Genomic DNA, 15,227 nt, shown 5'->3' with positions numbered 1-15,227 from the left:
CGTTTTTAAACAAAACCGTTACTGTCTCTTTAAATTTTAAACAGTGCACACTTTATTACTGAATATGTGAAAAACTATGAAGGAATTGTTCAAATTTAACCAAATTTTCACCAGTGTCTTAAAGCATTGCACCCCAAATTTGAGACCTTTAACCCTTAAAATGAAGAAACCGGAGCCGGTTAAAGTTTTAACCCCTCTACAGTCCCAGCTACAGCCTTTGCTGCGACTTTACCAAACCCAGGGGGTATACGATACCAAATGAAGCCTTCTAGGAACCTTTTCAAATACTTTCAGACCCACACACAGGCAGCTGCATGTCCTGCTCTCAAAAGAAACTGCGCAGTAATGGCGCGAAAATGAGGCTCAGCCTACTACAGGGAAGGCCCTTCCTGACTGAAAAGGTGTCTAAACCAGTGCCTGACGTTAAAAAAACGTTCCCCAAATTTTATAAGTGTGAATATAAACATCAATCTTTATAAAAAGCTCAAATAAAGCAATCAATCTTGCCCATAAAAATGTCTCAGTTTTATAGCCCACATTAAGCCCTTTATTCTGAAGATTAAGAAAATGGCTTACCGGTCCCCATGAGGGGAATGACAGCCTTCCAGCATTACACAGTCTTGTTAGAAAAATGGCTAGTCATACCTTAAGCAGAAAAGTCTGCCAACTGCTCCCTCCCCCCAACTGAAGTTAATTCATCTCAACAGTCCTATGTGGAAACAGCAAACGATTTTAGTTACTGCTGCTAAAATCATATTCCTCTCACAAACAGAACTCTTCATCTTTTTCTGTTTCAGAGTAAATAGTACATACCAGCACCATTTTAAAATAACACTCTTGATAGTAGAATAAAAAACTACAACTAATCACCACATACTCTTCACCATCTCCGTGGAGATGTTGCCTGTGCAACGGCAAAGAGAATGACTGGGGTGGGCGGAGCCTAGGAGGGACTATATGGACAGCTTTTGCTGTGCTCTTTGCCATTTCCTGTTGGGGAAGAGAATATTCCCACAAGTTATGGACGACGCCGTGGACCGGACACACCAATGTTGGAGAAATTGTATTTTAGGATTTTTAAAAAGGATTTTCCATATAATAATCTTAAAGTGATGGCAGCAAAAATAGTCTAGTGTGGATGACATTAATGGGGAATTTAGGCATTTTTCTAATTTCTCATACAGACTAGAGTGTTTAACCCTTGCACCCACTGAACTAAGTCACAGGCTTGCATGGAGTGGGTAGACTGACAAACAGGTTACTGGTGCAGGGTTGTTTAACCCTGTACATCAAACTGGTCACCAGCAGTGGGGATGGTTTATTTTTATTAGATTTTAGTACTTTGGGGGATTTGCTAGCATGCAAATCCAAGTACTAAAAGAAATGTTAAACCTCCAAAAGGCTAAAACCATGTGCTTTATATAACACTGCAAACCGTTCCCCCTCCCTATTCTGTTTTGCTCTATTTTATTTTTTACTATGGAGGCATATCATCTGAAGTCTAAGGAAAATCTTGAACTTATCCAAGCTTTGATAAATGACATATTAGGCAGAGTAACATAATGAAGTCTCAAACACAGGAGAAGCTTGACTTCAGTAGAGGTACATACAGCTGTGGGCTAAGATTCATCAAGATCTGGCGATGCATTGGATTTTATTTGCGTTAAGAATTAACTAAACTTTACAGCATTTGGGCTCAGCAAAGCTTGCACAATTTTAGAGAGCCACTGTCAAACCCTTTTATTAGAGGGAAAAAAAAAAAAAAAAACTCCTCTGATCAGACCACATGCAGAGAACCTCCCTACTCTAAAGTACCTCACCCCTGGTCTGAAAGGTGCTGACTGGAGGCTTTTGCAGAACTGTCTCCAGCGGCTGATCAGGACTATGATGCAATTAAGGCTGCACTCCAGTGGAGGTATAATCTCACTTCTGAGGTTTACAGGAAGAATTTCCAGACTCTGCAGAGGGGTACATCATACAACTAAAGTGCAGTTGTGGAAAACTTTAAAACATTTCGGCAGTGGATCAGAGGGATAAAGATTACCACTATGGGAGGACCGGATTGTCAAGGAACAGTTCATCCAGCTGGAGTGGGTGCTGGATCGGAAGCGGGTGAATGGACGCAAGAATTAATTTTAGTAAAAAAAAAAAAAAAAAAAACTCATCTGTATATCAGCATTTTGACAGTCAACCCAACTTATTTCTGTTATCAACTGTGCTTCATTCTCTTGGTACTCTTTGTTGAAGCAGCATCATTACACAACTGGGTGAACCAAAAAGTGAATTATGTGCAGTCATCAATCAGTAGTTCACATTGCTGCTCTTTAGCCTACCAAGATATGCTATTTAACAAATACCAACAGAATGTAGCAAATTAGAAAATAAGTCCATTGGAAAATGGTTTGAAGTTTCATGCTATATATGAACCACGTAAGTTTAAAATTTGACTTTACTGTCCCTTTAATAGTTTTCAATTGGCCTCAAAAAAAAAAAAAAAAGTAGTTCTCAAAGATGGAAAGGCGAGGTTTGAGAGATACTAGATACTGTTAGTGACAGCCCTCATCTGTCAGTGTCTTGTTACACTGAAATTTTAATTAGTTCCTATTTGCAGTTTTAAACTGTGCAACATTTTCTTTATATATATATTTATATTATTTTTTTTTTTTAATTCCACCTGGTTCTCCTCTGGTATCATTAAATTACTTATGTATAGTAATACTATACTGCATGAAATAGTCACGTGATCTCCTGCATTATACCAAACTTGTTCTCTATTTTCTTTAGCTATGTGAGCAAGGTGTACAGCACATGGACATTTGAGGGGGAAAAAAAAAAATAAAATAAAAAAAAATTATACTGCAAAGATTTAAGATCGTTTAAACCTGTTAAGCTACATATTAAATACATATTTAACCAAATCAAGGCTTTTTTTTTTAAAAAAAAAGGGACATAAAAATTCTCATGATTCCAATATAGAACATAAGTTAACTGGGAAGTGGTTTCAAATTGCATCAATAAGTTTTCTTGTTACCCTTTGAACTTGCCTTCCTGCTTTTTAACAGAGTGTGCTCATGTCCATCACTATATGGCAGCAGTATTGCAGCAATGTTATACATTCACAACAGCACCAGATGGCAGCACTATATTAGGTCATGTAGTCCAGACATGTGCATGCTACCAATCTAGATCTCTTTAAAAGAGTTTCCCCCATTTACTTCTATTAAACTTGCTTGAAGTTGTATTCTCTGAATCAAAAAACACACACACCTTTACTTCTGACATTAGTTTGTCATGATTCAGATACAGCATATTATTGTAGATTTTAAAAGTTGCTTCACTCTCTTTATATCCTTTGTTGTAGGAGCAGTAGCTGAAGATATCTGGTAATCATATGACAAGAAGCTTGAGTGCAGTCACTAATCAGCTAGATTCCAGTAGAGCCTTGCTGCTTCTGAACCTATGTATGCTTTTCAACAAAGGATACCAAAATAATGAAGCAAATTAGAGTGAGGAAATGGTTTAATATTACATGGTCTAAAATCATGAAAGTTTATGACTTTACTGTCCCTGTCAAAACAAGATACTTTTCCTATGAAATGTCAGCCAAGGACTCTTAAGGCAAATTAAACAGCACAGTACATCTTGAAACTCATGTAATGAGTTAGATTTATTGTAATATGTGGCCTGATCATGCAATTCCTTGTAATTTATAATCAAAGTTACCCAAACTCTAAAGATCTGTAATATGAAAAACAGAGCTATGCAAGTGTGTTAAAACCACATGTGGGTTTCCATTTATTTGCTATTGCTAGGAATGATTTATAGCATTTATCACAGATACAAAACTACAGTATTGTGGGTGTCTTTCAAGTGACTAACAGTTATCTGTCTCAGACATAAATAGTACTTGGTTACTAGCTTTAAAGACAAGACTTCATGTTTAAGGGCACATCTAGCTCAGGCATTAGTCATGCAGAAAGGAATTCAAATGCTGCCTCCTTTTCTTCCAGGAGCTCTTTGGCAGTTATATCCATTTTCTCACGAGAGAAGTCATTGACGCTGAGGCCGTCCACAATCTTCCAGGTCTTATCCTGTAAAAAGATGAATGGTTGTGACAAAACGATAGGGACAATAAATAAAGACCACCACAATTAGCTATTTCTGAAACTCATGAGATCTCCAATATGTAAAATGACCGTTTACATAAAGTTAAGAACTGCTATTATAAAACTTTGTAATCTTTAAATTCTTACAAAATGCCCAAGAGTAGTTTTTGTCACCAAATCCTTAATGATTTTAATTTCCAGCAAATATGTTTATCACAATAGTGCTTTCATTTTGAGAACTAGTGGTAAGGAAGATAGATTCAGGTGGAGTTGGGAGACTGTTAGGTCACACGCCCATTACCCATTTATCCCAGTTCTTGATTTTGCAGCTAGAAAAATTTGATAAAACCATCTTTGGGTAGTTTGATTGCACTTGAAATATGAAAGGGCAAATCTAGAGAATATAAAATAAAAACCAAAAACCAAATTAAAAACCCCCACAAAAGTCCAAAGACTGACGTTATCCCAGTCACTGAAGGGTGCGAGTGACATTAGAATGAAATTAAGAGTAAAAAGTACACCCAGTAAACTTAAACACACCGACTCCAGCAATGCTGCTAGTGTAGTCAGGCTAGGACTATGGATTACTATCCAAAACGCGTAAGCCCGTTTGTGCCACACCCTTGATGAATGTTTGCTGAACTTTGGGTTGCTGTACCTTCACATTTATTTCTAATTCCACATGGGATAAAATCGAGATTTTATCGTGAGGGACAAAGTCACCTTTTTCTTCTGACATTAGAATGAGACATAGCCTTGCATTATTTAAAGGATATGCAACCCAAGCATTTTTCTCTCTCATGAGTCAGCTAGAGCACGCAGTTTTAAAAACAATGTTCTAATTTACTTTTGTCTTCATTCTCTTGGCATCTTGTTGAAAAGCAGGGATTAACTTAAGAGCCAGCCCATTTCTGGAGCACTATATGGCAGACGTTTTGCAAGCAGGTTATCCATTTGCAAGAGCACTATTTCCTGCCATGTAGTGCACTACATGCCTACCTTGCCATCTCTTCAACACAGAATATCATGGGAATGAAGCAGATTTGATAATAGGAATAAATTGGAAACTTAAAAATGGTACGCTCTGAATAACAAAATATTTGTGGGTCTCTTAAGTGCTGCCACCAATAGACAGAAGACATTGCACAAATCATGTGGAACTACAAGCGATAACAAAAAGCAGGTTTGCTTGATTTGTTTGAGATTATAACCGACATGCCTTCCTTCACACCGTTGCATCATCTGCTAAAATATGTGGCAATATGGATCAGTTGCACTGTGGCTGCCATGTTCATAGAATTGCCTGGTATTTTGGAGCCGACTGTCCTTACTAGGTGGGATCAGACTGTGCTTTTTCAGAGAACTTTCCTGAAGTATATCAATTGGGCTGAAAGGCTGCTCCTAGGGGGTAACTCGCCATATTAAAAAGCTACTGAGCTGCTGTTCTTTCCTCGTAGAGCACTTCATTCTAGTTCTAAGCACTAATACTGAAACAGATAGTCTAAGTGTAAGTTAATATAAATGCATGCAGAGAGGTTTATAAAGCTACAACCCACATGAAGTATGAAGCCATTTTAAACCAATATACCAATTCCTGGAGCTTGCAAAATGTGAATTAAACGGACATTTTCATATCAGTGGTAAGGTTTAATAAAATGAAAGTGAATGACTTAAAGGGATAGTATACACCAATTTTCCTTTAACTGCATGTAAGACACTACTGTAAAGAAGAATATGCGCAGATACTAAAATTCCAGGGTAAAAAAAAAAAAAAAAAAAAAAGTATAGGCTATATAAATGGATCTACAAACATTTACGCAAATATAAATCTAGTGTATAATGTCCCTTTAACATGAAGAGCTTATAAGAACCGTACCAATAAAGCAGAAGAAAAAGGTATTAAAATGTCCGCTTTTTAAATTGTGAATTTGATTATTTGTTTTTAAAGACAATATTATACTATAAGGTTAAAGGGACACTGAACCCACATTTTTTTTTCATGATTAAGATACAGCATAACATTTTAAGCAACTTTCTACTTTACTCCAATTATCAAATTGTCTTCATTCTCTTGGTATCTTTATTTGAAATGCAAAAATGTAAGTTGATGCCAGCCCATTGTTAATGAACAACCTGGGTTGTTCTTGCCGATTGGTGGATAAAAATCATCCACCAATTAAAGTGCTGTCCAGAGGTCTGAACCAAAAAAAAAAAAAAAAAAAAAACTTAGATGCCTTTTTCAAATAAAGATAGCAAGAGAAGGAAGAAAAAAAAATAGGAGTAAATTAGAAAGTTGCATGCTCTCTGAATCACGAAAGAAAAAATGTGGGTTCAGTGTCCCTTTAAAATAGATTTCCAGTTGGAGTTAAGTCACATTTACTTGCAGTTGGTTCTTTATTTTAAGGGCACACTAAGCACTGATTCTAAACCCAACTTACTACATGATATACTTTGTAAAATTTGTGCGCCACTGAAAGCATCTACGATTAGAGCATTAACCAAAAACAGGTCATATGCGGCTTGTCACAAATATGTCAAACAAGAGTGAAAACACAATTTATGCTTACCTGATAAATTTATTTCTCTTGTGGTGTATCCAGTCCACGGATCATCCATTACTTGTGGGATATTCTCATTCCCAACAGGAAGTTGCAAGAGGACACCCACAGCAGAGCTGTAATATAGATCCTCCCCTAACTGTCATAGCCAGTCATTCGACCGAAAACAAGCCGAGAAAGGAGGAACCATAGGGTGCAGTGGTTACTGTAGTTTAAATTTAAAAAAATACCTGCCTTAAAATGACAGGGTGGGCTGTGGACTGGATACACCACAAGAGAAATAAATTTATCAGGTAAGCATAAATTGTGTTCTCTTGTAAGGTGTATCCAGTCCACGGATCATCCATTACTTGTGGGATACCAATACCAAAGCTAAAGTACACGGATGAAGGGAGGGACAAGGCAGGAACTTAAATGGAAGGAACCACTGCCCGTAAAACCTCTCCCAAATATAGCCTCCGAAGAAGCAAAAGTATCAAATTTGTAAAATTTTGAAAAAACATGAAGCGAAGACCAAGTCGTCGCCATGCAAATCTGATCAAAAGAAGCCTCATTTTTAAAGGCCCAAGTGGAAGCCACAGCTCTAGTGGAATGAGCTGTAATCCTTTCAGGAGGTTGCTGTCCAGCAGTCTCATAGGCTAAGCGGATTAAGCTTCTTAGTCAAAAAGAAAAAAGGTTGCCGAAGCCTTTTGACCTCTCCTCTGTCCAGAGTAGACAACAAACAAAGCAGATGTTTGACGAAAATCTTTAGTAGCTTGTAAGTAAAACTTTAAAGCATGGACCACGTCCAAATTGTGTAACACAAGGATGGAACAACAATCTCTTGATTGATATTCTTGTTAGATACCACCTTAGGTAAGAAACCAGGTTTGGTACGCAGGACTACCTTATCCGTATGAAAAAAAATCAGATGAGGAGAATCACATTGTAAGGCAGATAGCTCAGAGACTCTACGAGCCGAGGAAATAGCTACTACCAAAAAAAAAAAAAAAAAAAAAAAAAAAAAAGAACTTTCCAAGATAAAAGCTTGATAGCTATGGAATGAAGAGGTTCAAACAGAACTCCTTGAAGAACCTTAAGAACCAAGTTTAAGCTCCATGGTGGAGCAACAGGTTTAAACACAGGCTTGATTCTAAAGCCTGACAAAATGCCTGAACGTCTGGAACATCTACCAGACGCTTAACTAGCCGACAATCCTTTTTCCAAACCTTCTTGGAGAAAAGATAATATCCTAGCAATCCTGACCTTACTCCATGAGTAACCCTTGGATTCACACCAATAAAGATATCTACGCCATACCTTATGGTAAATTTTCCTGGTGACAGGCTTTTGTGCCTGTCTTAAGGTATCAATAACTGACTCGGAGAAGCCACGCTTTGATAACATCAAGCGTTCAATCTCCAGGCAGTCAGCCTCAGAGAAATTAGATTTGGATGGTTGAAAGGACCCTGAAGTAGAGGGTCCTGTTTCAGAGGCAGAGACCATGGTGGAAAGGATGACATGTCCACTAGATCTGCATACCAGGTCCTGCGTGGCCACGCAGGTGCTATCAGAATCACTGATGCTCTCTCCTGCTTGATCTTGGCAATCAGTCGAGGGAGCAGAGGAAACGGTGGAAACACATAAGCCAGGTTGAAAGACCAGGGCGCTGCTAGAGCATCTATCAGTGTCGCCTTGGGATCCCTGGACCTGGATCCGTAACACGGAAGCTTGGCGTTCTGGCGAGACGCCATGAGATCCAGTTCTGGTTTGCCCCAACGATGAATCAATTGTGCAAATGCCTCCGGATGGAGTTTCCACTCTCCCGGATGAAAAGTCTGACGACTTAGAAAATCCGCCTCCCAGTGCTCTACACCTGGGATATGGATAGCTGATCGGTGACAAGAGTGAATCTCTGCCCAGTGAATTATTTTTGAAACTTCTAACATCTCTAGGGAACTTCTCGTTCCCCCTTGATGGTTGATGTAAGCTACAGTCGTGATGTTGTCCGACTGAAATCGGATGTACCTCAGAGTTGCTAACTGAGGCCAAGCCTGAAGAGCCTTGAATATCGCTCTTAGTTCCAGAATATTTAATGGAAGGAGACACTCCTCCTGAGTCCACGATCCCTGAGCCTTCAGGGAGTTCCAGACTGCACCCCAACCTAGAAGGCTGGCATCTGTCGTAACAATTGTCCAATCTGGCCTGCGAAAGGTCATACCTTTGAACAGATGGACCCGAGATAGCCACCAGAGAAGAGAATCCCTGGTCTCTTGGTCCAGATTCAGTTGAGGGGACAAATTGTAATCCCCGCTCCACTGACTGAGCATGCATAGTTGCAGCGGTCTGAGATGTAAGCGTGCAAACGGCACTATGTCCATTGCCGCTACCATTAAGCCGATTACTTCCATACACTGAACCACCGAAGGGCGCGGAATGGAATGAAGAACCCGGCAGGAATTTAGATGCTTAGATATCCTGGACTCCGTCAGGTGAATATTCATTTCTACAGAATCTCAGAGTCCCTAGAAAGGAAACTCTTGTGAGTGGGGATAGAGAACTCTTTTCCTCGTTCACTTTCCACCCATGCGACCACAGAAATGCCAGTACTACGTCCGTATGAGACTTGGCAATTTGGAAGTTTGACGCCTGTATCAGGATGTCGTCTAAATAAGGGGCTACTGCTATGCCCCGCGGCCTTAGGACTGCCATAAATGACCCTAGAACCTTTGTAAAGATTCTTGGGGCTGTAGCTAATCCCAAGGGAAGAGCTACAACTGGTAATGCCTGTCTTAAAAGGCAAACCTGAGAAACCGATGATGATCTTTGTGTATCGGAATGTGAAGATAAGCATCCTTTAGATCCACTGTAGTCATATATTGACCCTCCTGGATCAGTGGTAGGATGGTACGAATAGTTTCCATCTTGAACGACGGAACTTTGAGGAATTTGTTTAAGATCTTTAGAACCAAAATTGGTCTGAAGGTTCCCTCTTTTTTGGGAACCATAAACAGATTTGAGTAAAAACCCTGTCCCTGTTCCTCCTTTGGAACTGGATGGATCACTCCCATAACTAGGAGGACTCGTACACAGTGTAAGAATGCCTCTCTCTTTATCTGGTGTGCAGGTAATTGTGAAAGGTGAAATCTCCCTTTTGGGGGGGGGAATCTTTGAAGTCCAGAAGATATCCCTGGGATATAATTTCCAACGCCCAGGGATCCTGAACATCTCTTGCCCACGCCTGGGCAAAGAGTGAAAGTCTGCCCCCTACTAGATCCGTTCCCGGATAGGGGGCCGTTCCTTCATGCTGTCTTAGAGGCAGCAGCAGGCTTTACCTGCTTACCTTTTTTCCCATCTCAGGTTTGGTCTCCAGACCGTCTTGGATTGAGCAAAAGTTCCCTCTTGTTTATTAGAAGAAGTTGATGCCACACCTGCCTTGAAGTTTTGAAAGGCACGAAAATTAGACTGTTTGGCCCTAGATTTGGACCTGTCCTGAGGAAGGGCATGACCTTTACCTCCAGTGATATCAGCAATAATCTCCTTCAACCAGGCCCGAATAGGGTCTGCCCCTTGAAGGGAATGTTAAGTAGCTTAGATTTTGAAGTCACGTCAGCTGACCATGATCTAAGCCATAGCGCTCTGCGCGCCTGTATAGCAAAACCAGAATTCTTAGCCGTTAGTTTAGTCAAATGAACAATGGCATCAGAATAAAAGAATTGGCTAGCTTAAGTGCTCTAAGTTTGCCAAGTATGTCATCCAATGGAGTCGCTACCTGTAAAGCCTCTTCCAGAGACTCAAACCAGTACGCCGCAGCAGCAGTGACAGGGGCAATGCATGCAAGGGGCTGTAGGATAAAACCTTATTGAATAAATATTTTCTTAAGGTAACCTCTAATTTTTTATCCATTGGATCTAAAAAAAAAAAAAAAAAAAAGCACAACTGTCCTTGACAGGGATAGTAGTACGCTTTACTAGAGTAGAAACTGCTCCCTCCACCTTAGGGACTGTCTGCCATAAGTCCCATGTGGTGGAGTCTATTGGAAACATTTTTCTAAAAATAGGAGGGGAAGAGAACGGCACACCTGGTCTATCCCATTCCTTAATAATTTCTGTAAACCTTTTAGGTATTTGGAAAAACATCAGTACACACCGGCACTGCAAAGTATTTATCCAGTCTACACAATTTCTCTGGCACTGCAATGGTATCAGTCATTCAGAGCAGCTAAAACCTCCCTAAGCAACACGCGGAGGTGTTCAAGCTTAAATTTAAATGTAGAAATATTAGAATCAGGTATCTTTCATTAACATCACCCACTGACTGAAGCTCTTTCCTCAGCTTCTGCATATTGTGAGGAAGTATCAGACATGGTTCTTAAAGCGTCTGTATGCTCTGCATTTTGTCTCACCCCAGAGCTATCTCGCTTACCTCTAAGTTCAGGTAGTCTGGCTAATACTGCTGACAGTGTATTATCCATGACTGCCGCCATGTCTTTTAAAGTAAACGCTATGGGCGCCCTAGAAGTACTTGGCGCCATTTGAGCGTGAGTCCCTTAAGCGGGAGTCAAAGGGTCTGACACGTGGGGAAAGTTAGTCGGATTAACTTCCCCCTCGTCAGATTCCTCAGGTGATACATTTTTTAAAAACAGAATATGATCTTTATTGCATAAAATGAAATCAGTACGTTTGGTACACATTCTAAGAGGGGGTTCCACCATGGCTTTTAAACATAATAAACAAGGAGTTTCTTCTATGTCAGACATGTTTATACAGAATAGCAATGAGACTAGCAAGCTTGGAAAACACTTTAAATCAAGTTGAACAAGCAAATATAAAAAACGGTACTGTGCCTTTAAGAGAAACAAATTGTCAGAATTTGAAAAACAGTGAAAAAAAAATACAGTAAATCAAACGAAATTTTTACAGTGTGTATAATAGGCTAACAGAGCATTGCACCCACTTGCAAATGGATGATTAACCCCTTAGTTCAAAAAACGGATCAAAAAAACGAAATAGACTTGTTTTAACAGTCACAACCAACTGCCACAGCAAGCTGTGGCCCTACCTTCCCCAATAAACGACTTTGGAAAGCCTTTGGGCCCTTTAGAGATGTCCTATAGCATTCAGAGGGCCTTTGAGGGAAGCTGGATGTCACAGTTTGTAATTTTAACTGCACCAACTGTAACTTTTATACTACAACAGTGGAAATTGTTTCTAGACACAATTTAAGCCAGCCATGTGGAAAAAAACTAGGCCCCAATAAAGTTTTATCACCAAAGCATATATAAAAACGATTAAACATGCCAGCAAACGTTTTATATTGTATCATAAGGGTATTACCCCTGGGAGTAAGCATGATACCAGTCGTTATTAAATCACTGTATTCAGGCTTAACTTACATTAATCCGGTATCAGCAGCATTTTCTAGTGTTTTCCATCTCTAGAAAAAATTATAACTGCACATACCTGATAGCAGAATAAACTGCACGCCATTCTCTCGCTGAAGTTACCTCATCTGTGTAATCCCCTCAGACATATGTGAGAATAGCAATGGATCTTAGTTACAACCTGCTAAGATCATAGAAACCTCAGGCAGATTCTTCTTCTATTTACAGCCTGAGATAAAATAGCAGAACTCCGGTACTATTTAAAAATAACATACTTTTGATTGAAGAAAATAAACTAACTATATTTAACCACTCTCTCCTACAACATCCTAGCTTGTTGAGAGTTAAGAGAATGACTGGCTATGACAGTTAGGGGAGGAGCTATATTACAGCTCTGCTGTGGGTGTCCTCTTGCAACTTCCTGTTGGGAATGAGAATATGCCACAAGTAATGGATGATCCGTGGACTGGATACACCTTACAAGAGAAAGGTTATTAATCATGGTGTACAGATTTTGTGCATTTGCAAAATGTACCATTGCAATAGCAAACACGTTTCAGAAAACTATGGTACAGAAGATCACAATGTTACCTTGATTGTAACAGGGAAGGAGTACAGCAAATCTTCAGCCACACCATAAGGATTTCCATCTGAAATTACCCCCATGGAAACAAATTCTCCCTAAAGACAAAAAGTTCTTGTTAATGTTGTCTTCTCTTTCACATCAGAAAAAAAAAAAAAAAAAAAAAACCATCACAAACAAAATCAATTTAGCTGTAACTTTTCCCATTTGATTACAATAAAAAGCAGCAAGCATGAAGCAGTCTGTCCCCATAGAACAAAATTAAACAGAGTAATGAAAATGATAATGTACATTCACTATCTGCTGGTTTAATATACGTTAAAGGGACATGAAACCCAAACATTCTCATGATTTAGACAGAGCATACAATTATAAACAACTTTCATATTTACTTCTATTTGATTTGCTTCCTTCTCTTGTTATCCTTTGAAAGTTTTATCTAGGAGAGTTCATGAGCAGCAAAGAACAGGTTCTAGCTGCCGATTGGTGGATATAGATATATATCTATAAATCTCTATATATCAATTGTCATTGGCTCACCCATGTGTTTAGTTAGAAACCAGTAGTGCACTGTTTCTCCTTCAACAAATGATACCAAGAGAATTAAGTAAATTTGATAATAGAAGTAAACTGGAAAGTTGTTTAAAATTGAATGTTCTACCTAAATCAGAAGAGAAAATTGTTGGGTTTCATGTCCCTTTAAAGGGATACTAACCCCACATTTGTTGTTTCATGATTCAGATAGAGCATGCAATTTTAAGCAACTTTATAATTTACTCCTATCATTTTTTTCTTTGTTCTCATGTTATCTTGATTTGAAAAAGCAGTAATAAAAGGTTAGGAGCCGGACCATTTTTAGTTCAGCACCTTGATAGAGCTTGCCGATTGGTTAAATACATTTAGCCACAAATCAGCAAGTGCTACCCAGGTGCTGAACAAAAAATGGTCCAGCTCTAAAGCTTACAGTACTGCTTTTTCAAATTAAGATGGCATGAGAACAAAGAAAGTGATAATAGGAGTAAATTAGAGCATGAGATTTTAAGCACCTTTCTATCTGAATCATGAAAGAAAAAATTGGGTTTAGTATCCCTTTAAGTATGCAGAGCATAGGAGTAGAAACAACAAATTTTTAAGTATGCTGCAATTTGACTAACCTTGCTGCATATTATACAGTTTGTTTTTTTTAGAAATACAGGCTCAAAAACAGCCAAATTTTAAAATCCTCTAGTAATGCTATTTTTGCATTGTATAAATTAAAGCAGTAAGGTGTTAGTAGAAAAGAAAAAAAAATGAATGTATGGGATCTACTATGGACATAAAACCACCATTTACCTCAGGGGTTCCAAACCAGATATCTCTTATATGGTCACAGATGGCCTTGGCAGCAGACAAAGCACTTGATAATTTCCTTGCTTTAATAACAGCTGCACCTCTTTGCTGCACCGTCTAGGAAGGAAAGAAAATCTAGTTAATACTGCAGGCTATATGGAGATTTCCTCTCCAATGTAACTACACATTCTATATAATAAGGGGTCAAGCCGTTTGAAATTCAGTATGATGCATACATTATTAAATGACAAGCTAGCTACTAACAGTAAGCACAGAATAAACCAGAGAGAGTTTACAGACAGACAATGAGAGTACCAAATGCAGAGATTGTTAGACTAGTACGCATCTTGAAAAGTTACTGATGCCAAAATGTTGCCTGTGTGTGAAAAGATATTAAACACTGCAGGATTTGAAGAAGTCAAGTCATTCATTTGACTAGCATTATTGAACAGATAGGAGTTTGTCTTACTGCCTTTTTAATATGGGAAACTCCCAAAAGACCCAGAGTGTCTCAATTACAGATATACCAATTCCAGTCAATTTTAGTTAACCTAAAAAGTGGAAATTACCTTATCAGAAAACTCCTTCAAAAATGTTAATGGAATATATAGTGTCCAATGCATCAGTGCAAGTACTAAAGTTTTGCTATCTAAACAGAGCCCCTAGTTACTTCCCTAGTCTTAGTTTCTAACTAAGAACCAGACCTGAAAACCATATACTGCTTGACAAGATGGAAACCAGAAAGGCTAATGCTTTTTTCTCATTTTTTGTGGTGATGGAAGTTTATTAGGCAAGAATAAACTTACGGCAAGAGCCACGATTCACCATATGTGGGATATACTTCCTGTCCACTAGAAGCAAAGCACTCATATTCCAGAGCTTGCTCCACCTCATCTAGCACTCCCTTATCACACTTATAAATATGACAAGAAAACAGGAAGGACAAAAAGTGGCACTAACTAATTACCAAAGTCAGACCTGCAGTTAGCAGGAAATAAAATTAATGGGCAAAAAAAAACAAAAACAAAAAACGTATTTTTAATATGGTTAGAATCCACAAAAACCACCACATGTGGGATCCAATACCCAATCCATTAAAGGGACACTGAACCCAAATTTTCTCTTTTGTGATTCAGATAGAGCATGCAATTTTAAGCAACTTTCTAAGTTACTCCTATTTTTCTTTGTTCTCTTGCTATCTTTATTTGAAAAGACATTGAAGCTTTTTTGTTCAGAACAGCACTTTTTTTATTGGTGGATGAATTTATCCAATCAGCAAAAACAACCCA

At 38.7% G+C, this 15,227-nt stretch overlaps 1 protein-coding gene across 1 annotated transcript in view; it reads right to left on the bottom strand.

Moving 5' to 3' along the window:
- Window positions 1–3,638: 3,638 nt before the first annotated feature.
- The window catches only part of MDH1 (malate dehydrogenase 1), a 30,783-nt gene continuing 19,194 nt past the window's right edge, over window positions 3,639–15,227 (bottom strand). Inside the window, exons 7-9 of the mRNA XM_053712066.1 lie at window positions 13,942–14,055; window positions 12,618–12,707; window positions 3,639–4,091 (exon numbers count right to left, since the gene is read on the bottom strand). Coding sequence (XP_053568041.1) covers window positions 3,969–4,091; window positions 12,618–12,707; window positions 13,942–14,055 — 327 coding nt within the window. The 3' untranslated portion in view covers window positions 3,639–3,968. The remainder of the gene's footprint in view (window positions 4,092–12,617; window positions 12,708–13,941; window positions 14,056–15,227) is intronic.

Source organism: Bombina bombina, chromosome 4 (genome assembly GCF_027579735.1).
Source record: "Bombina bombina isolate aBomBom1 chromosome 4, aBomBom1.pri, whole genome shotgun sequence".
In the NCBI taxonomy this organism is placed as follows: Eukaryota; Metazoa; Chordata; class Amphibia; order Anura; family Bombinatoridae; genus Bombina; species Bombina bombina.
This window is presented reverse-complemented; position numbering and strand designations above follow the sequence as displayed.